This window comes from Odocoileus virginianus, chromosome 28 (genome assembly GCF_023699985.2).
Source record: "Odocoileus virginianus isolate 20LAN1187 ecotype Illinois chromosome 28, Ovbor_1.2, whole genome shotgun sequence".
Lineage (NCBI taxonomy): Eukaryota > Metazoa > Chordata > Mammalia > Artiodactyla > Cervidae > Odocoileus > Odocoileus virginianus.
The window spans coordinates 43,077,035-43,095,348 of record NC_069701.1 but is presented as its reverse complement, the minus strand read 5'-3'; the positions used below and the strand labels follow the sequence as shown (position 1 = coordinate 43,095,348).

The following is an 18,314-nucleotide window of genomic DNA, read 5'->3' as shown; positions in this document are numbered from 1 at the left end:
AAACACAGATGGGCCAGGAAGGGGGTCAGAGCGAGGCGGGCGGAATGCGCTCTTCCCACCGCCACGAGGTTCCGATGGCTCAGCAGCCTCAACCACGTGGGGCGAGAGGGTGGGGCAACCCTGGGCTCCTGTGCTCTCGACCCCCAGGTTGTGGGCGTGGAGGCTCACCTTCATCTCTGGCAAAGCACAGAGCCAGGCTCTGCTAGGAGTGGACGACCCAGGGTCTGAGCATCTCTCTATGAGGGGGCCTTGGAGGCCGCCCCCACCTCCACCCCAATCCTGAGGGCCCAGGGGTGGCCCCAGGACCCCATATCTCAGCCTTGCACCTTGGAGGGTGGGCACTGTGTGCTGAGAGTCCCAGGCCCAACTTCTGGGGGCCACACTGGGGACCCCTCCACGGGCTGCCTGGGTCAGATCCCCGACAGCAGCAGATGGCAGGGAGTGGAACATTTGAGCCTGTGTGGGGAGGGGCTGGCGGGCGCCCCACCACCCTGCTTGCCTGCTCTCTCTGCAGCTCCCGGACCCCCGGCCACTCCCTGCCCCCAGCATCCCCTCTGGAACTGGCCTCCACCCCCACGGCCTTCTGGCCCAGGTCTGACTCTGCAGCCAGAGGGTCAGACTCTCCTGGAGACGTGACCCAGAATGTTGGCGACCCGGCACCTTGTCCAGCTGCTCCCCCAGGGAACCTGGGCTCTAGAGGGCCGGCTTGACTAGGGGGGTGAGGCCTGGGGCACCCTCTCTCCTTCCTAAGCCTTGCGTCCTCCAGAGGCCCCAGGAGCCAGCCTGCTGGGCATCCCGCACAGCCCCTGTGTGCTGGCCTTTGGGATTGTGGGCAGCGGGGGCAACAGCCCCCTGCAGAGGGGACGCCGCTGGGACTTGCAGGAGGAAGTGAAGCGAAAGTGAGGCTTTGGTGCCCTCTGCTGGTTCTACCTGCAAATGACCACTCTGACCGCCTGCCTGGCGTGGACAGGGGCCCACCCGCCAGGGTCAAGGGGCAGGCTCCCCAAGGTGAGGACTCCCAGCCTAGCTGGACGCAGACTCTGCCCGGGGCTCAGCCTGGGCTCTGCACGGGGTCTTCTGAGGCCCTCAAGCCACCGTTTCCTGGTCTTTCTCCCTCTTCCCGGCCTGGCCCCCAGTAGGCCCTGGGTCCTCAAGGGAGAAGCCCAGCTCAGCATCCTGGCGCCCACCTGCCATGCCCTTCTCAGGGCCCGGAGAATAGTGGGGAAGGTAAATATTTACTGCCACCCGGAGAAGGCAAACACGGCCAGGCGTAGGTGCCAGCTCCCTTGTGCCAGGAGCAGACACGATCTGGGGGGCCAGCCTGGAGGCGGCCACACCAGCAAAGGTCCTTAGTGGGTGGACGCTGGAGGGCCTGACCCCAGCCTCGGGGTCCCCGCTAGGAGCGCAGGTGCAGCAGCCCCACTCCTGCCGCGTGTGTGGACAGTGCCCCGCGGAACAGACGCACGGGGGAGTGAGCCAGCTATGGGGGGCTGCTCTCGGCCCCTGGACCCCGACGGCCACAGCAGGATGATACGCAGGGCCGGACACGGTGGGCAGCCACTGTCAGCCCCGTGGGCCGGTGAAGCCCAGGTCCCAAGGGCAGCCAGGACGGGCCTCCAGTTCCCAGAAGGGGCGGAGCCAGGACCTGGGCGGGTGGCAGAGCCAAGGTCCGTGGGCCGGGCTGCCATGGGGGGCGTGCAGACTCCGGGAAGCAGGGGCCTCTGGGGTTCAGCAGCCAAGGGGCGCCATGCAGAAGACCCAGTCTGACCTTGTCCTGGCCCCAAGGGCCCAGGGAGCCCTGGCAGCTGCTTCTCCCTGCCTCTGTGACCTTGTTCGTGCCAGGGCCTCCAGCCCTCCTGCTCAAAACCACATCACCCAGGCCCAGGGACTGGCGGAAGAGACTCGGGGGGTGGTCCCCAGTCTCAGGGCTGGGACGGGTCTCAGGAGGGGTCAGGGAGGCAGGCCCCTGTGGGGGGCCATGACATACCGTGACCCACAGCCTTGCCCCTGTACACACCTCCCCCAAGCCCCCAGCCACGTCACCCAGGGCGTACTGGGACGGCCCCACGCACCCCGGGACCCCAAAAGCCTCCTTGCCCTCTCTACAGAGTCTGTTGGCACCTGAGGGGGAGGGGGAGCATCCAGATGGTCCCCAGGGTCTCACTGGCTGGCAGGGCCTTGAGAGCAGCCTGGCAATGACCAGCCGCCCACTTCCCAGCCCCAGATGCCCCCGGTCCAGGCACCCACATACCTCAGCTCCTGCGGGGCACCCCTGCCCTGACCTGCGCTCACAGGCCTGCCCGCGTGAGCCCACGGGCAGATCACTGCTCATCCCAGCCCCCCGCCCCCTCCTCTTCCGGGTCCAGTGTCCGGCCAGCCACCTGCCTGCACAGCCCTGGCCTTCCCCGAGGGGCGGGGCCTTCTGGAGGCCCTGGGGGGTGCTGATGTGGCCCCGGGGAGGGGGTGACAGGGTGAGAGCCTTCGAGGTACATGCAGGACTGCCCGCCAGTGGGGCACCAGGCCGGCCTCTGAGTGGTCTGCCACCAGGGGAGCCCAGGCACCCAGCCCCGGGCCCTGCCACCCCAAGCCCCAGCCCAGGTGGCGCCTTCAGGAGAGGAGGAGATTGGTTTGGCTTGGGTGGCCAGCAGGCCGGCCAGGCCTTGGTACAGCCAGGTCACCCGCTGACCTCCGGAGCCGTGGCCAACCCGGGCAGCCCTGGGCTCTTGGGTGTGACTGGTGGTGACCTGGGTGGGTGCCCCGCAGAGCCCACCTTGCGAGCAGGACCCCTGAGGAGGGGAGCTCGCCACTGTGGAGGGCCCTGCCTCGGGCACCCGGCTCGCATGGAGACGGCTCGGAGACGCTGATGCTGACGCAGCGAGAACAGAAAGGGGTCTCGGGCTGGGAGCCCCCGCCCTCTTCGGCCCCTCCCCACGGGCGCCGCGGACCCCAGGCCACACAGACACGACAGCAGGGCTTGTCACGCGGTTTATTGGCGTTGGGGCCGGGGCGCTGGGCGCACTAGTTGCAGTAGTTCTCCAGCTGGTAGAGCGAACAGATGCTGGTGCAGCACTGCTCCACGATGCCGCGCTTCTGCGGGAGCCCCTCCAGGCCGCCCGCGCCGGGGCCGCCCGCCAGCTCCAGCGCCCCCACTGCGGGGAGACGGTCAGCCAGCAGGAGACCCCTGCCCGCCCTGCCTGGCCTTGGAGCGGGACCCTGCCCAGGCGCCCTTCCCCCCACCTGCCAGCCCCGGACAGCCCACCCGGGACGGGGCCGCCTCTCCAGGTCACGGGGAGTCTTCCATGGGCACCCCCCTGTCGCCACCAAGGGCCGCCCCCTGAGACCCTTAGCCCCTGGATTGGCCTCGCGTCATCAGATGCCCCCAGAGCTGCCCTCATGGGCGGAGGGGAGGGGGCCCAGGTGAGAAGGCAGGGTGGAGGGGGTAAGGCCCCCTTGGGGGTCGTCCTGGCTTAGCCCCCAGGGAGCCCGTCATGTTGAGGACATGGCCAAGAGAGCATCGTTTTCCTTCTTAAAAATCTCCCCTGATCTCCCGCCGGGCGCCCGCGGGAGGCCAGGGTGGGGGCCGGGGGTGCGGGGGCTCACCCTGGGGGCCCTCCACCTCCCGGCGGGCCTTGGGTGTGTAGAAGAAGCCTCGCTCCCCACACACGAGGTACAGAGCCTCCACCAGGTGGGAGCCGCACAGGTGCTGGTTGACGAAGGCGCGGGCCGGGGCGGGGGCGCAGAGCGCCAGCAGGGCCAGCAGGGGCAGCAGGCGCATCCACAGGGCCATGGCGGGGCTTCGAGAACCTGGGGAACAGCGGGGGCTGAGCCCGGGGGGGCGCCCGGGACCCTCAGTCAGGGCCGCCTCCCACCCAGCACCCTCAACCAGGGCAGCCCCCCAGGTGCTCCGAGAGAGCGCACGTCCTCCTGCCGCTCGGCTGACCTGGGCCCCGATGCCCTGAGCCCCAGCGGGGCAGCCCCAGACCCCGGTGGATGCGGAGCCCACGGACAGACCTGCTTGCTGGCAGCCTCGAATGTGGCCGGTCCTGAGGCTGGGGGGCTGCTGTGCCCTGCTGGCTTTATAGCCCCTGAGCCCGCTGCCGGGCCCATCATAGGGCCTCCAAGAGTGCGGCAGATGGTCCGGGGGCTGAGGCTGCAGTTTCTGGATCATTTCCCCACTGCTGGGTCTGCAGGAACCTCTCCTTGGTCGTCAGCACCTCTCGGGGCCGTGGGGTCATTAGAGTCTTAATGAGGGGCCCGGTCCACGCCAAGCTGTCCCCTCGCACTGCTGGGGGCGAAGTCCTCTGCCTGGCCAGCCTGGGCCCCATCGTCCACGTTAGTCCAGGCAGCGGGGGCAAGAGGTGGACCCCTGCTGTGTCCCTGGGCGGCCCCCGAGGTCCCGGCGACAGTCCCAGCCATGGGGTGGGCAGCAGGCCTGTCTCCTTGGCCACCGTCCCCCCCACACCCACCCCAGCACAGCGGCCCGCCAAGACCCCCAGCTTCCCAGGGGATGCTGAGAGCTGAACCCAGGGACCCACAGTCCTGAGGCCCCTCAGGCTGGCCCCAATTCTCATCTTCAGTGTGGAGGCCGCAGGGGCCCCCACCCACCCACCCCGCTGCCCTCCCGGCCCCTCCCCTCTTCCTGGAGGCCCTGCCCATCTCTTCCTTTCTTCTATATATACGTAATTTTATTTATGTGATGTTTGGCTGCGCTGGACCTTCGTTTCTCTAGCTGGAGAGAGGGGCTGCTCTCCAGGGCACAGACTCAGCAGCTGTGGAGCCGGACTCAGCTGCTCCGAGGAGCACAGGCTCTTCCCAGACCAGGGACCGAACTCGTGTCTCCTGTGCTGGCAGGCAGAGCCTTTACCACTCAGCCACCGGGGGAGCCCCGAGGGCCTGAGCCCGTCTGACGAGCCCCCAACCCCATCGCAAGCCTTGGCTGTCATTTGTGCTACTCCCCTGCGGTGCCCCCACCCTCCCGACGGGCACCTGGGGGAGGCCTGGACCCTGTCGGCTCCCCGACTCCAAGGAAGGGGCTGGGCCCTGTCTTCCCAGGACATCACGGTGTCCGGAGGCCCCCCTGCAGCCGGGCGAGACCCCGTGGCCTCTTTGAGAGGGGTGTGCCTGGCAGGAGGCTGGATGCGGGCAGACCCGGGGGGAGCGCAAAGCCCAGGGCCCGGCGGGGCAGGAGGGAGGTGAGCCAGACATCAGCCCTTCCCCAGGGTCTCAGCAGAGCTAGTCACCCAGGAGTGACCCCACTGGGATCCGCACAGACAGTGGGACATGACTACAGAAGGGCTGGTCACAGACCAGGTGCTTGAGATGCGGCTGGAAGGACAGACCCCCAGGGAGGACGAGAGGAGAGGGCGTTGCCTGGAAGGTCTTAACCAATGTGCAGGAGTTCCCGGGATTTACATCCTCAAGAGCTTTTTGAGCCAGGGTCCTGGCAGTGGAGCCAACCCCTTCCCGGGCAGCCCCAGGATGCTGGCTCGAGGGCCAGTCCTGGAGGAAGCTGGAGGTTCTAGCTGGAGGCTGTGTCCGGACTGGGCAAGTAAACAGGGCACAGAATCCAGCACCCGCCCACCTTGCTGGGTGGCTGAGGCCCGGGTGGGGGGGGGTCCCCTGGAGCCAGCCCAGCAGAGCTCCCTGCTGCTACGTCCTTTGTGGGGGCCATCCCCAGGTCCCGCTCTGGGCAGGCGTGATACGAGGATCAGGGGGCTCAGCCTGCAGCTGTGCCTTGGAGACCACAGCTGTGAGCCCTATCCCTGGAACCCAGACCAGCCCCCCGCCGCCAGGTCATCACCCCACGGAGACAGGACAGCTCAGCCCAACCCCCGCGGCGCTCTGTGGCTGCTGGTGGCTCAGGGCGGGCTGGTCCTCTGGGTGAGCGGATGACCCCGGGGCTGCCTGGAGGAGGTGGGCAGCGGGGAGCCTCTGAGTGGGGCTGGGGCAGCGTGTGGGGGGCCCGGGGCTGTGCGCGGAGCCCATGGCAGAGACACAGACACCAGGTGGGCACTCAGGGATGAGTCTCTCTTTTATTGAGGTTGCAAGCGGGTGGCACGGCACGGGGGCAGCTCGCGGGACAGACGCCGACTCAGCTGGCAAGCGCTGGGCAGGTGCCCTCTGGCAGGAGGGGTCTCTGTGGGCTCTTGGGGTGCCCCGTGAGCCAGCCCCTCATGTGGGTGGGGCCAGGGCAGGTGGAGGGGGGAGGCCGGGAGCCCCAAGCCAGCCCACTGGGGCCTGTGGGTGGCGCCCCGCGTCTAGCTGATGGCGTTCAGAGCGTGGGCCAGGGCGTGCATCTCATCCTGGACGCTGTCCAGGGCGCGCCGGATGGCGTGGGGACTATCCAGCACGTCGATGGCCAGTGTGTATGGGTCAAACTTCACAGAGAAGGGACGCTGGATGCGGGAGGCGTAGCTCCTGTGGCGGGGGCAGCCGCAGGGACCCTCAGTCACCAGTGGGGAGGAGCCGGAGCGCGGGGGCCCGTCTCCCCCATCGCAGCGGGCTCAGAGCCCCAGGACTTTTCTGAGCCTGAGGCCCCCAAAGCTCATTCTGTCCAGCCACCCAGACAAGTCTGGGGACCAAGGCCTCCTGCAAGGGCTGGGGGCTGTTTACGGCGGGGAGGACAGGCACTTTTCCAAGCGAACCTCTACCAGGCATTCCATCCCGCCCTGCTCCTTCCCAAGAGAGGCGCGGCCAGGCCTCCTCCTCCAGGAAGGCCTCCAGACGTGTGCTCTGGAGAGTCCGTTATGTCCCTGTCTGTAAGCTCGCGTGTGAGATCCACACCTCCTTTACTCCAGGCTCAATAGATCCTAAGCCTCAGTTTCCCTCCTGACAACGGGAGTCGGGCTGGAAAGAGGCCCCTCCCGAGGGTGGCCGGGTCGGGTGTGTTGGGCTCTGCCCCCTCCCCTGGGGAATGCTGGTCACTGCGCCCTGAGCCCAGGAAACTCCCGCCAGGCTCCCCCCCCCGGCCCTCAGCTATCTCAGCAGCACTTCCCCTCTCTGTCCCCCCCATCCACAGCCCCAGGTGCTCAGAGGGCAGGAGGCCAGGAAGGACCCGTCTTACAAGGTCAGACACATCTGTCTTACGGAGCCAAACTTCAGCTTCTAAAAGTCTGGCCTTCAGCTGGCCACCAGCCCTGCAGGTCTCCCCTCCCCAGACTTGCAGGGGGTCTGGCTGCGGAAGGGACGCTGTAACCAAGATGCGCCCTTTTCTCCCCTGTGAAATGGGTCCGCAGGCCTGGCCGGCTGGCCGGCTTGCCTAGTTGGGAGGTGCAGTGTTGCGGGAACAGGGGGTCTCTGCCCGGGAGCCTCAGCCCACCTGAGCTTGTCCTTGGCATCGCTGAAGCTCTCAGACACAAAGTAGACGGGCTGGTAGGTCTGGTCCTGGTAGGGCTGCACAGCCGCCGCGTCAGGGTCGAACGCCCGGATCTCGGGCTCCTCGGAAAGGGAGTGCTGGCGGGAGGTGGGGGGCCGGGCTCTCAGGACCCAAGGGGGCTGGAGCCCCAGGGCCCGACCGGCACCCGCCCGCCCTCGAAGGTCCCCCCGCGGCCTGGAGATGGTGCCCGTGGGAGGCGGCGGGGGCCGCTTCCTCAGTGTCCCTGGTAGGGCAGCCCCCTGCGCAGCCTCCCGGGGGGCCTGAGCCTGGGAGGATGGCCACGGCGGTCCTGCCTGCCGGGCCCAGGCCCCAGCCCTCCCTGGGCGCGGTGGGGGTCTCACCAGGAGCTCCCCGTAGGAGGAGAGCAGCCCCGCTCCGTAGGCCTTCACCTCCCCGTTCTGCTTGCACAGCCCGAACTCCACGGTGAACCAGTACAGCTGATGGGGCAGCGGTGGGGTCGGCCGGAGACGCTGTGGTCAGCACAGCCGACCCGCTCACCGAGACCCCGGCACCTCCCAGCCCTGGGCAGAGCTGAGCCGGGCTCCGGGGCCGGGGGGCGGTTACGGCACGAGAAGCAGAGATCTCAGCCTGCACAAGGGGGCCCGGTCTGAGCCCAGGGCCCTGCGGGGGATGCAACCCACCGTGGACAGCTTCTCAATTTCCTCGTCCGACACCCCCAAGGATGCGAGCCCGATGTCCTGTGGAGGGGGGAGCAGTGAGGTTGCTGGGCGTGCCCGCGGCCCCTCCCCCCGGGGTCTCCTGGATGCTGCTAGGGTGCAGAGAGCCTCCTGGGATCTGCTGGGGGCCTGGGACCGCTCCCCGCAGTTCCTAGGAGAGCCAGCAGGTGGCAGCACAAGGCCCGGGACGCGGCCCCAGCCTGGCCCCTGGGACCGCGGGGAGGGTTCTTCCTGGACAATGTGCTAAGGTGGTCTGCCCGCGCGGGCCTGAGCACGGGCGGCCCGGCCACCCAGCCCTCCATTCCAGGACCACGCACGCCCCCTGGAGTCTCACGGCCAGGGGGGCACTGTATAGCCCGGGGCTGTGGCGGGGGGAGGCCATTGGTGGCCAGCCCCTTGGGTGACCGGGCTCCCAAGGCCTCCAGGACCCACCTGGGAGAACTGGGCGAAGGTCCGGTCGGCGAGCATGGGCACGTGCCCCAGTAGCTCGTGGCAACAGTCCCTGTGTTGGGGGCGGAGAGTGGGTGGGGCTGGGGGCACCCCCGGGCGGGCAGCTTGTCCCCCCCAACCCCAGACTCGCCCTCCCACCCTCCCCCGCAGGCCGGGGGAGGGGCTGGTCACTCACGGCTCAGGGGAGTGCATGGGCGAGGAGGCGTGGCGGATGTACTGGGTGCACTGGAACACGCGGAAGGCCAGGCTGGCCAGGAAGTCCCGCGCGGACAGCAGGCCGGCCACGGGCCGCAGCTGGAAGCCGGTCCGCTCTGCTGGGGCAGGGGGGTGCAGGAGGTCAGGGCGCGGTGGGTGGCGGGAGCGGAGGGGGTGGCCCGGCGCGGGCCGCAGCCCCGGGGACCCTGCGCGGGCACCGCACCCTTCAGGAAGCGGGAGACGTCCTCCAGCTGCGGGATTCGGTCCTCGCGGTAGCCGCAGAAGCGCTCCAGCATCTCGAAGGCCTCCAGGTGCTCGCGGCAGGCGTGGGTGGGGTACAGGCCCCGCAGCGTGGAATAGACCTCCTTCCTGTGGGCCGGGGGCTCAGGCCGGCGCCCGCCCAGACCCTCCCCGCTTCCAGCAGCGCCGCCAGCCCGTGGGCTCTGCTTTGCCCCCTGCAGGCCCCGGCAGCCTCGCACTGCAGGCTTCTCACCGGCCCGAGAAGCTGGCCACTGGGTGCGGCTTTGGGGGTCTCGGGGGAGCTGTGGGGGCCCCGGGAAGCCCCTCCTCCCCTCGGACTTGTCTGTCCTCCTGGAGGCCACTACCTCCGCACGGGGTCCTGCGGGTCCTCCCCGGGCCCCTGTGCCCGCCCGGCCCGCCTCTGCCACGGACTCTCACCAGGTGGCGATCTCCTCGGCTGTGTACTCCACGTGGGGGATGGGGTCGCCTCTGAGGAGGGGTCTGCAGTCAGTCCAGGCCCCCTCAGGGAGGACGTGTGGGGAGTGGACGGGAGGGGCCCAGGCTGAGCGCCCCGCCGGCTGTGTGGCTCAGGCGCTTTGCTTAACCTCTCTGGGCCAAGGTTTCCCTGCTGCGGCCATGGTCACAGCGAAGGCGATGGCGTTGGTGACAAGGGCATCCTGCCCCCTTCCCGGGGGGGGGTCTAGTGTGAGGCCCGAAGATGGGGTCTGGGTCCCAGAGGATGCAGCCCCAAGGAGGGTCCTTACTGCTTGTACTGGAAGGCGATCTCGGCAATCAGCTTCCTGCGCTGGCGGTACGCCTGGTCGGAGAAGCCCTGGCCGCAGAGAGGGCGCCGTCATTGGGGGCCGTCCAGCCGCCCCGCCCCACCCAGAGACAGCTGGTGACACCGGCAGGCGCCTTGGCGCTGCTCCCAGCCAGGCCTCACGGGGGCCGGGCGGCCCACAGACTCGCCCTCCTCACCCAGGTCCACTCCCACCGCCCATCACCCGGGGAGGCCGGCTCACCGGGTGATCCAAGTCCAGGTCAGGGTCAAACTTGGTGACCAGGTGGTGACATTTGTCCAGCTCGGACACTTTCCTTGGGAACCAGAGGACTTCGGGGAGGGGGGAGGGGGGAGGACAGGAGTGAGTGCTGGGCGCGCAGGGAGGGCTCCGGCCGCAGCCTCCCGCTCCAGCTGGGGTGGGGGGAGTGGAGGGGACACAGGCCAAGACGGCTGAGCAGGATGCGGCCAGCAGGGAGGGACCCCCGGCCACGCCCCGGTCCCCGCAGCCTCCCGTCTCAGGGCCGAGGGCCGCCTCACCCTTGTTCTCCCCGGCGGCACGCACGTCTTCCGCCACGCGGCGCAGGGCACTCAGCAGCGCAGGCACCGCGGGGCCGGGCACCTCACAGCGCACGAAGCACTCCAGGGCCGGGCTCCCTGCCCGCGGCGGCCGGGCCGGCCGGGTCTCCAGGTGGTGGACGTGGGCCTCGAATGTCTTAGGGTCGAGAGCAGGGAGAAACAGGGAGTGAGAGGTGGACAGACACACAGATGGACAGACGGAGACGCGGGAGGGGGCGGGGAGCTGGGAAGCAGGCGCGGGTCGCCGCCCTGCCCCGCCCGGGACCCCAGCGGCCAGGAGCACACACACCATGTCCCAGACTCCAGCAGACGCCCGCTGCCCCGGGCGGTCTCGGCGGGAAACCTGGGCGAACGCACTTGTCTCAGGGCCCCCCAGACCCAGTGTTCTGGACCGGGCCTCTGTGTGCCCTCAGCCACCCCAGGAGGCCTGAATTCCCTCCCTGCTGGCCTCGTCCAGGCCCCGTGCAGACCCCGGCGGCTGAGGGTGGGCGCTGACCCCGCCACGGCCCGATCAGGAGTCTCTGGTGCCCACCGAGGAGATAGCGATAGGGATGGTAGGAAGGGTCTCCTTCCCCACGGGCGCACGGCACCAGCAACCAAGGAGCCTTGGTCTCCAAGGCCCTCAGGCCACACGGGAGCTTGAGCGGGTTCTGCAGTCCTGTCATTGGGCGCCTGTGGGGGGAGCCAGTGCCCGGACCCCGCGCGGCCTGCTGTGACCCGAGGAGCTCACGCCAATGGCTGCCCTTTAGCTCCGCCCCCCTGGGACAGGCCCTCCGTGGGCGTGGGGACCAGCGCCAAGGCCCTCCTCTGGAGTGAGGCAGTGGGCACGGGGTGGGCGGGGGGCCGGGCTCAGGGAGCTTCCAGGGCTGGAGGGACCCCTCCCCTCAAGGCCCCCACGGCCTCCGGCGCCCCTCACCTCGAACACCTTGACAGCCCGGGTCAGCATGGGGGGCTTGGTGGGCCGCAGGGCGAACAGCAGGGTCAGCACTGCCTTCCCGTCCTGCTCAGCCAGGCTGCCCGCCTCCCCGGGCTCCGAGGATGAAGCCGCAGCCTCCGCCTTCTCCCGCTCCTTGCGTGCGTCCTGGATGAGGCTCTGCCGCCTCCCGACGAAGCGCGGGGACTGTGGGGACAGGTGCACCAGCTGCCCCCGCCCTCGGCCTGCCCGCAGCACTGGACCTGGCTCCAGCATTGCCCCGCCTGGGGCCAGGGGTGGGGGCGGCCTCTGTGCCCACCTGGCCGGGTCAGGGGATGGGAGGCGGTGGGTCAGGAACCATTTGGGGCTGCCCCGGGGCCAGAGGACACGGCGTCCAGCCTGGGATGACCCCTCCTCATGGCCCCACCTCTAGTCTGGCCTGACAGCACCTTACCCACTGTCTGTCCCTGAGACCATGAGCCCCTGGGGTTGGTGTGTCTGCCCCCAACCCCTCCTGAACACAGAAGCCCCTCTGGGCTCACCACCTGGAGCTGAACTTCCAAGAAGGCTCTGGCGCCCTCAGGTCTCGGAACACAGCCAGGCCTGGGGGAGCCCTCCCTCCACCTGACCTAGGGCAGGGTGTGGACAGCCAGGGGCCTCCGTGGTCGGGGGGCACCTCCCTAGGACCCCAAGAAGGGGGAGCAACCCTCTACCCCACAGCGGGTCCCCTGAGACAGTGCCTGCAAATTAAATGTCCAGAACCCCACCCACATTTTCATTAGAGCTCTGTAGACGAGCTGATCATCCCAGCCCATCCTTGAGAGGGAACTGGAGACCCTTCCTCCAGCCCGAGAAGCCCCCAGTCATTCGGTCTCAGGGAGGGGGCTGGCCCAGTGGGTCTTCCCAGCACGGGCTCCCTTGAATTCGGGGCCCCCATGGGGTGGGCCGTGCTTTGGGGACCATTCCTGGCAGTCACGGAGGCTCAGGTTAGCTGGAGACAGGAGGGGGGTTTCAAGACTGGAGACTCCTTGTGGGACAGAGCGTGTGGCAGGTGCACGAGTGAATGGTGGACGGACAGGTGGACGGAGGACAGGCAGGCGGATGGGAGGCGATGGGTGGGAATGGCCCCCGAGTGCAGACTCCCTCCAGCTCAGCAGAACAGCCCGCACCATCCCCCCCTCCCCACCCCCATGCACCTCTGCAGGGCCCAGGGCCCTGCCGCACACACACCGGGTCCAGCAGGGCCCCCCGCAGAGATTCAACCCCCCCCCCCCCGGGACTCAGCGTTCGCTCACCAGGCCAGCACAGACGCACTCGTGGCCAGGACTGGATACCAGGCCTTGGCCCCGGGTGGCCGTGCAGACCCTGAGCCTGGGGCCGCCCGCCAGCCTTCGGGGGCCAGCCCTGGGCTTCGGGCTCGTTCCGCCCGTGGGCACCTGCCTGCGCTCTTACCATGATGGCCTCGGCCTGCTTGGCGTCCAGCTCAGAGACGGCCCGGCGGAAGCCCTTGGCCTGCGGCGAGGCGGCGTTGGGGGTGGGCATGGTGCTGGCCAGGTCTGGGCTCCGTCTCCACAGCCCTCTGCCTGGCGGCCTTTATAGGCTGGGCTGACGTCAGAGCCCCCCCGGGTCCCCCACCTCCCACCTCCACCTCCTTCACAGCTCCCTCCCGCTGCCGCCGGAGGGAGGCGGGGTGGGCACGGAGCTCAGAGCCGCCGAGAAAGGGCTCTGTCCCATTAAATCTAATTGCATCCACTGTCGCAGGCCCCCAGGCGAGTGGCCGGCCCGCCTCTGAATCATCTGGACTCCGGCAGGCGTGTTCTTCAGGGTGGGGTGCAGCCAGGCCCCTCAGCCCACCACAAGTGTGACGGGCGGCTTCGCGGGGAGGGGGTGTTCCGGACACCCCAGGGTGTCCGGTACACAAAACCCTGACCTTTGGTGGCCATTGGTCCAGGCACGCAGGCTCTGACCGCAGCTGTCTGAAGGCAGCTTGCCTTTCCGGAAGATCCTTCACCCCACCCCACTTCCCAGCAGGGTCCTGAGGTCTGTTTCTGCTCCACACCCTCAGCAGGAGCATTATTTGCCCCCCGCCACCCCCTGTGCCCGGCCCCCAGGGACGCCCAGCAGGGCCTGGAATGTTCCAGCAGGGCCTGAACTCCAGTGGGGAGGAGGGTGAGGGAGGCAGGGCCATGCAGTCTCTAATAATTGTCTCACTTGCTCTTACTCAGCCATCTCCCAGCCCCCCCCCCCACAGCCCACCTTTGGCCCCCCAGTGTCCCCCTAAGGCTCTCTGACCGCTTCCTCCGGGGGGTCCCCACCCCGAGGACACCCCAGCCCTGAGCACCGCGCTCGGGCCCCTGCGGCCCTTCTCGGGGGTCCCTGCACCATGGGGCTCCTGGGACAGCTCCCGTCCAGTGTCTCGTGAGCTCCAGGCACGAGGCCCCTCTGGTGGGACCACCCCCACCCCCAGCCCCAGAGGCCGGGGAACCAGCGGGGACGCACCTCAGTACCAGGCAGCGTGAGTCTGCGGTGTCTGCACGGCAGCCCGGCCCTTCCCCATGCACGTTCAGACGCAGCTTCGGGCGGGTGTGGGGGCCTCCTGGCTGTGAGCACTCCCCAACCACGGGCGGCTCCAGGGCCCCTCGGGAAGGTCTCTCCTCTCTGAGAAGGGAACTCTTGGAGGGGGCGTCTCCCCGTGGCCCTGGGCCCTGTGGGTTCCGCAGGGCTGGCCTGTGCCGGGGCCTCCAGGAAGCGGCAGTGGGGAGCGAGGGAGGGCCGCCTGGGGGGGGCGCAGCGTGCCCCCCGGGGTAGCCTCCAGAGGCGGACTTCCTCATGTCTGGCCTCCCAGGGCGACGTCCTGGACACAGAGGAGCCGGCTGCCCTGGATCCCCCTTCTCCACTCCCACAGGTCCATCCCCGGCTGGTCACTGAGCGGTCTCTGTCCACCTTCCTGGCACCCATCGGGCCCAAGGCAGCACCCGTTCTTCATCACGGTGGCCGCCACACCCCTCGCCTCCTGGAGCTTCCCCAGAGGGGTCTGACCGTGACCCGCCTTGCTCCCCAAGGCTCCCCACTGCCCGAGTGAGTCCCGTCACCTCCCCGCTGTTGGTCTCACCCCCCCAAAGCCCTGCTTCCTGCTCCAGAAGAGTTTGGGCTCCATGACACCGTGTTTGGAATGCTGTTTCTCACCCTTTCCCTCTCCTGGTGAACTATGCCTCCCACAAAACCAGCTCAGCTACCATTCACTCCGCCGCGCCTACCCTTTCTTGCCCCTGATGCGAACCCACTCCCCCTTCTCTGCTCTCCTGGCTTATTCGTCCCCCTGCGCACACTCCCTGAAGGCAGGACCCCTGCTGGCCTGGCCCATGACTGTGTCCCTCCCACTCGCACAGGCCCCTGCCCGCCTCATCTGCCAGAACCTGGGCTCCTGGAGAGCGTGTCACCGAGGCCCCGCCCCCAGGGTGCAGCCCAGAGGCGGCTCCACACAGATGTGCGCTCCCAGTGGAGTTGGAAGGGTCTGCCCGAGACCCCGGTGGGACAAGGTGGAGGCTGTGGGCGCCCTACTGCCCCAGGCCAGAGCCGCCCTGCCCAGGTCCCCGGTGCTCTCCGGGCTGGCCCGGCCTCCACGCCCAGCATCAGGCTGCAGCCCTGCACAGGCGCCCTGTTCCCCCAGAAGCCCGAGGACTCTCCTGCGTCCCCGCTTGGTACTCATGTGCCCAGCGGCGGCCCCGGGCTGGGAGGCGACACGTCCGCCAAACGCCCCACAGGAGGAGCACCGGGTGTGGACTTAACCTTTCGGCAAATGTCTCTGCTGACACAAATACTGTTTCTAATCCCTTTGCCACCCTGAGCCAGTGCTTGCGTGGAAGCTGGGTGGAGCCAGCTTTCTGAGCCTGCCTTGGGGCCAGGCGACCCCCAGGTGAGACCCCTGGCCAACAGGCAGGTGGACACACTCCAGAAGCCGGTTCGGGCCCTCAGGTCCCCAGTCCACACCTGACCACATGTCCATCTGTCCTCCCATCCTGGGAAGCCGTTCCCATTCACCGGCCCTCCCCTGCCCCCAGGCCTGATGCTGGGTCCCCCAGAGCACAGAAGCGCCTCCGTCCTTTGGCCGTGCCCCTCACTGCATGCCGCACCCTCCCCCCCCCGTAAGGTAAGGGGACCCAGGGCCCTTCAAGCCTGCCCCCACCAACCTCCTCTCCCAGGTTCTGCACCCTGCTCTCCTGCCTGCTCTTGGGTCTCCTTGCGGCGTCTGCCTTCATACGGGCCTTCACAGGCCCATTCTGCAGACAGGAAGACTGAGGTGAGTGATTTCTCTGGGTCGTGCAGTGAGTCTTGAGCCCAGTTTTCCCATCTCCTGAGATACAGCTCTTTTAAGGACTCAGTGGTGTCCATCCCAGGAACTAAGGGGACGCAGGCCCCAAGGGGAGAAATCTAACGGACCCAAGCTGGGCAGGCAGACTCCCCAGAGGAGGGTGGGGCTGGACAGGGGTCCCCCGGGGAGGTCAGGCACCAGGGAGCCCTGCGGCTTGGACACGTCCACGGGGCAGAGAAGGCCAAGCACCGCAGGCCAGGCTTGGGGGTGAGCTGGGAAGAGAGGCCGCTTGTGGAGGTGCGGGGCGCAGGGATATGGTCCACGGCCAGGTCGCCACCCTTTGGACAGGGGTGAAGTAAAAGGACAAAGTCGGTAATTAAACAGCTAATCCCGCTAGGGGACGGTAAAGAAAGAACAGGCTGTGGGACACCCCTGTGAGTCAACAGTAGCTAAGAGAGCAGGTGGGTTAACCGCAAAAGCAAGCAGGCTGGCTGAGCAACAGAATCGCACATCACAAACGGGAGGGATGCCCCAGACAGGAAAACAAAGGCGTCCGGAGACCCGCATCCTGCCAGTGAGCTCAGGACATGCTTCTCCGCACATGTAAGAAACAATAATTTATGGAAAAGTGACATTTCAAAGGAAAGACCCTCAGTGCACTGACACCTGGAATGATATTTCCCTGGTGCGACGACAGTCCCGGCGTGGCCGTGGAGGGACAGAGGGGCAGCGGCCCGACCTGCAGGGGCAGCTGAAGGCGGAGGCGTGACGCCCACTCCCAACTGAGGAGGGTGCCCTTCTCCCCCGCCCCACTTTCCCTTGGGTTAGAAAACCGTCGCCCGCTAGCTTCTTGGGTGCGGCGCCTCTCGCCTGCCCAGCTGTGAGCCTCACCAGCGTCCTTTCCCAATAAGACCCTCCTCATCTCTCCCTTTGCCGCTTGTCGCATGGAGACCTAAAGCACTTGACACCAGAACTCTCTGGAGCCCCCGAAGCACAGCCCGTGGGTCTCCCTCCCGCCGGCTCTGGGCCCCGGCCCTCGCGGCCGCACCCCCCAGGCCCAGCACCCCACCCCCGCAGTCACGCTGGGTGATCACAGCTGTCTTGCCGGGCAATTAGGAGGTGCTGAGCTGGAGTGTTTTCTCAACAAGCGAGGCCCCGGAGGAGGTAATAGCCTGTAATGATAGAGTACCTGCTCCTGGCATCGGGCGGGCACTGGTGGGGGCCAGGGCCAGGGCAATCAGCACCCAGCCCCACTTCCTGCCTGCCGGCCAGCATGAGGCCTCGGGCCGCCCCCCCAGGCGCAGGCGTCAGTGCCATGGGACCCCAGCCCTTCCTCTCCCCCCAACACCCTCTCCAGAGGGCCGCAGCTCTGGGGGTCCCCATCCTGGGGCTCTGCAGGGCCCCCCCCATAGAAAAGCACAGGGGCCTTCTGGAGAGCCGTCAGGGAAAGTGTCCCCAGCCATCCGGGGGCTAAAGGTCACTTCCAAGGTGTGACCAGGATCGTCTTTGTGCACCCGCGTCGCATGTGTCCTGGGAAAGGCGTGGAGCTGTGTGACGCACGCAGACACGGCACGCACACCTCCGGGACTTGAGGGCCCTCGGGTGTCACGCTGCCTGGGCCAGTGGTCCGAGGCTGCAGGATCTGGAGGCCTGCGCCCCACTGTCGCCCCTGGGGTCATGGGCAGACCCCACCTGAGCCGCCCGCCTGCCTCCAGTCTCTTCCTGCCAGACCCCGCCCGGGGACAGGCCCGGAAAAGCCGCACACCGCCCCGGAGACTGGGAGAAGTTCCGTGATGTCCTGGCACCCGGGCCTGTCAGCGCTGAAATGTCAGAGCAATTAGCTCTGACAAGCGTTGCAGGGAGCGGAGGGACGGCAGAGCTGGGCCTGGGGCTGGCCGCCCTGCCGGTCGATGTGAGGCGCCCAGGGATAATTGGGCATTTGGAAGTCGGGAGAGAGCCGGCAGAGCGGGCACGTGTCCCCGCCGCACGGAAGCGCCATCCCCACCGCACCTGAGCCCCCGCTCCCGCTCCCGCATCCAGCCAGACCCTCAGGCCCAGCAGCTGCCCCCAGCCTCCCAGGCACGCCTCCCTCTCGCCCCCTCTCTGAGCTCCCCTCCCATCAGCTCTGTCTTCTCCTGGCTGGGACTGGCCTTGGCAGGAGGCTGGCCCTTGGTTCGGTGCTGGAGACGTCTTTAGTGGGTGGGCGGGGCCCTAGCTCAGCCCCTCCCACTCCAGACCCCACCTTCTCACCCGTGTCTCCCGAGGAGCCCTCCACACCTCCCCAGGGTCCCCATCCCGGGACCCTCCCAGCAGAGATCGGCCCAGCGCGGGGCGCGGGCACTGCGGAGCGGAGATGGAGGCGGGGTGGGACCAGCAGCTGAAACGCCTCCGCCGGGTGTGCGTCCGCGCGTGTGCACACGTGTGCTTGTGCAAGTGCCTGCGGGTGAGCACGTGTGCACGGGCATGCAGCGGGGCTTAGAAAGCCGGACCAGCTGCGGTCTGCGGCACACAGGGCGACCCCCGCTCCACGGCCCTCCGGACCCTCGCTGGAGATCACAGCCCAGGCCCCGGGGTCCTGCCAGCTGCTCTTGGCTCCTGGGGGTCCCTTCTCAGACCTCCCCCAACCCCGTCCCCATGCCAGTGACTCAGCCCCCCGGGGGCCCCCCACCACGGCCCCCTCCCCGGTCCTCTCAGCCCTCTGACAAATTAGCCGGAGAAAAGCAATAAGAGCCACATTCAGTTGGCATTAGTCAGCCCAGGCAGCTGGGCTTTGACGGCAATCAGGTCTAACGGCA

At 68.2% G+C, this 18,314-nt stretch overlaps 3 protein-coding genes across 6 annotated transcripts in view; all 3 read right to left on the bottom strand.

The window, feature by feature from the left end:
* The window catches only part of IGF2 (insulin like growth factor 2), a 29,054-nt gene extending 26,714 nt beyond the window's left edge, over window positions 1-2,340 (bottom strand). For 2 of the 4 annotated variants that reach the window (XM_020883289.2, XM_070457857.1), the window contains exon 1: window positions 2,252-2,340. The gene's annotated coding sequence lies outside the window, so the exon portion shown is untranslated. The remainder of the gene's footprint in view (window positions 1-2,251) is intronic. The other 2 variants (XM_020883291.2, XM_020883288.2) reach the window with 2 other exon arrangements.
* A 678-nt stretch (window positions 2,341-3,018) lies between these two features.
* On the bottom strand, window positions 3,019-3,787 carry INS (insulin). Its single transcript, XM_020883287.2, has 2 exons — window positions 3,601-3,787; window positions 3,019-3,149 (listed from the first exon to the last, which is right to left on the bottom strand). The coding sequence occupies exons 1-2, from the start codon at window positions 3,785-3,787 to the stop codon at window positions 3,019-3,021; spliced, it is 318 nt and encodes a 105-aa protein (XP_020738946.1).
* Window positions 3,788-6,022: 2,235 nt separating this feature from the next.
* On the bottom strand, window positions 6,023-13,259 carry TH (tyrosine hydroxylase). The gene is made up of 13 exons (XM_070457856.1): window positions 12,660-13,259; window positions 11,211-11,414; window positions 10,256-10,430; window positions 9,960-10,048; window positions 9,702-9,769; window positions 9,376-9,426; window positions 8,921-9,066; window positions 8,678-8,813; window positions 8,485-8,554; window positions 8,017-8,073; window positions 7,717-7,812; window positions 7,319-7,452; window positions 6,023-6,417 (listed from the first exon to the last, which is right to left on the bottom strand). The coding sequence occupies exons 1-13, from the start codon at window positions 12,747-12,749 to the stop codon at window positions 6,258-6,260; spliced, it is 1,476 nt and encodes a 491-aa protein (XP_070313957.1). The 5' UTR covers window positions 12,750-13,259; the 3' UTR covers window positions 6,023-6,257.
* Window positions 13,260-18,314: the final 5,055 nt, after the last annotated feature.

Coding starts and splice junctions, on each gene's coding strand:
- INS (XM_020883287.2), bottom strand. CDS start 3,787: ATGGCCCTGTGGATGCGCCTGCTGCCCCTGCTGGCCCTGCTGGCGCTC. Junction 3,150..3,600: donor GGAGGTGGAGGGCCCCCAGG/GTGAGCCCCCGC, acceptor GTCTCCCCGCAG/TGGGGGCGCTGGAGCTGGCG.
- TH (XM_070457856.1), bottom strand. CDS start 12,749: ATGCCCACCCCCAACGCCGCCTCGCCGCAGGCCAAGGGCTTCCGCCGG. Junction 10,431..11,210: donor GGGCTGTCAAGGTGTTCGAG/GTGAGGGGCGCC, acceptor CTCGACCCTAAG/ACATTCGAGGCCCACGTCCA. Junction 6,418..7,318: donor GATGCCAAGGACAAGCTCAG/GTGGGCTGAGGC, acceptor CCCCCGCCACAG/GAGCTACGCCTCCCGCATCC.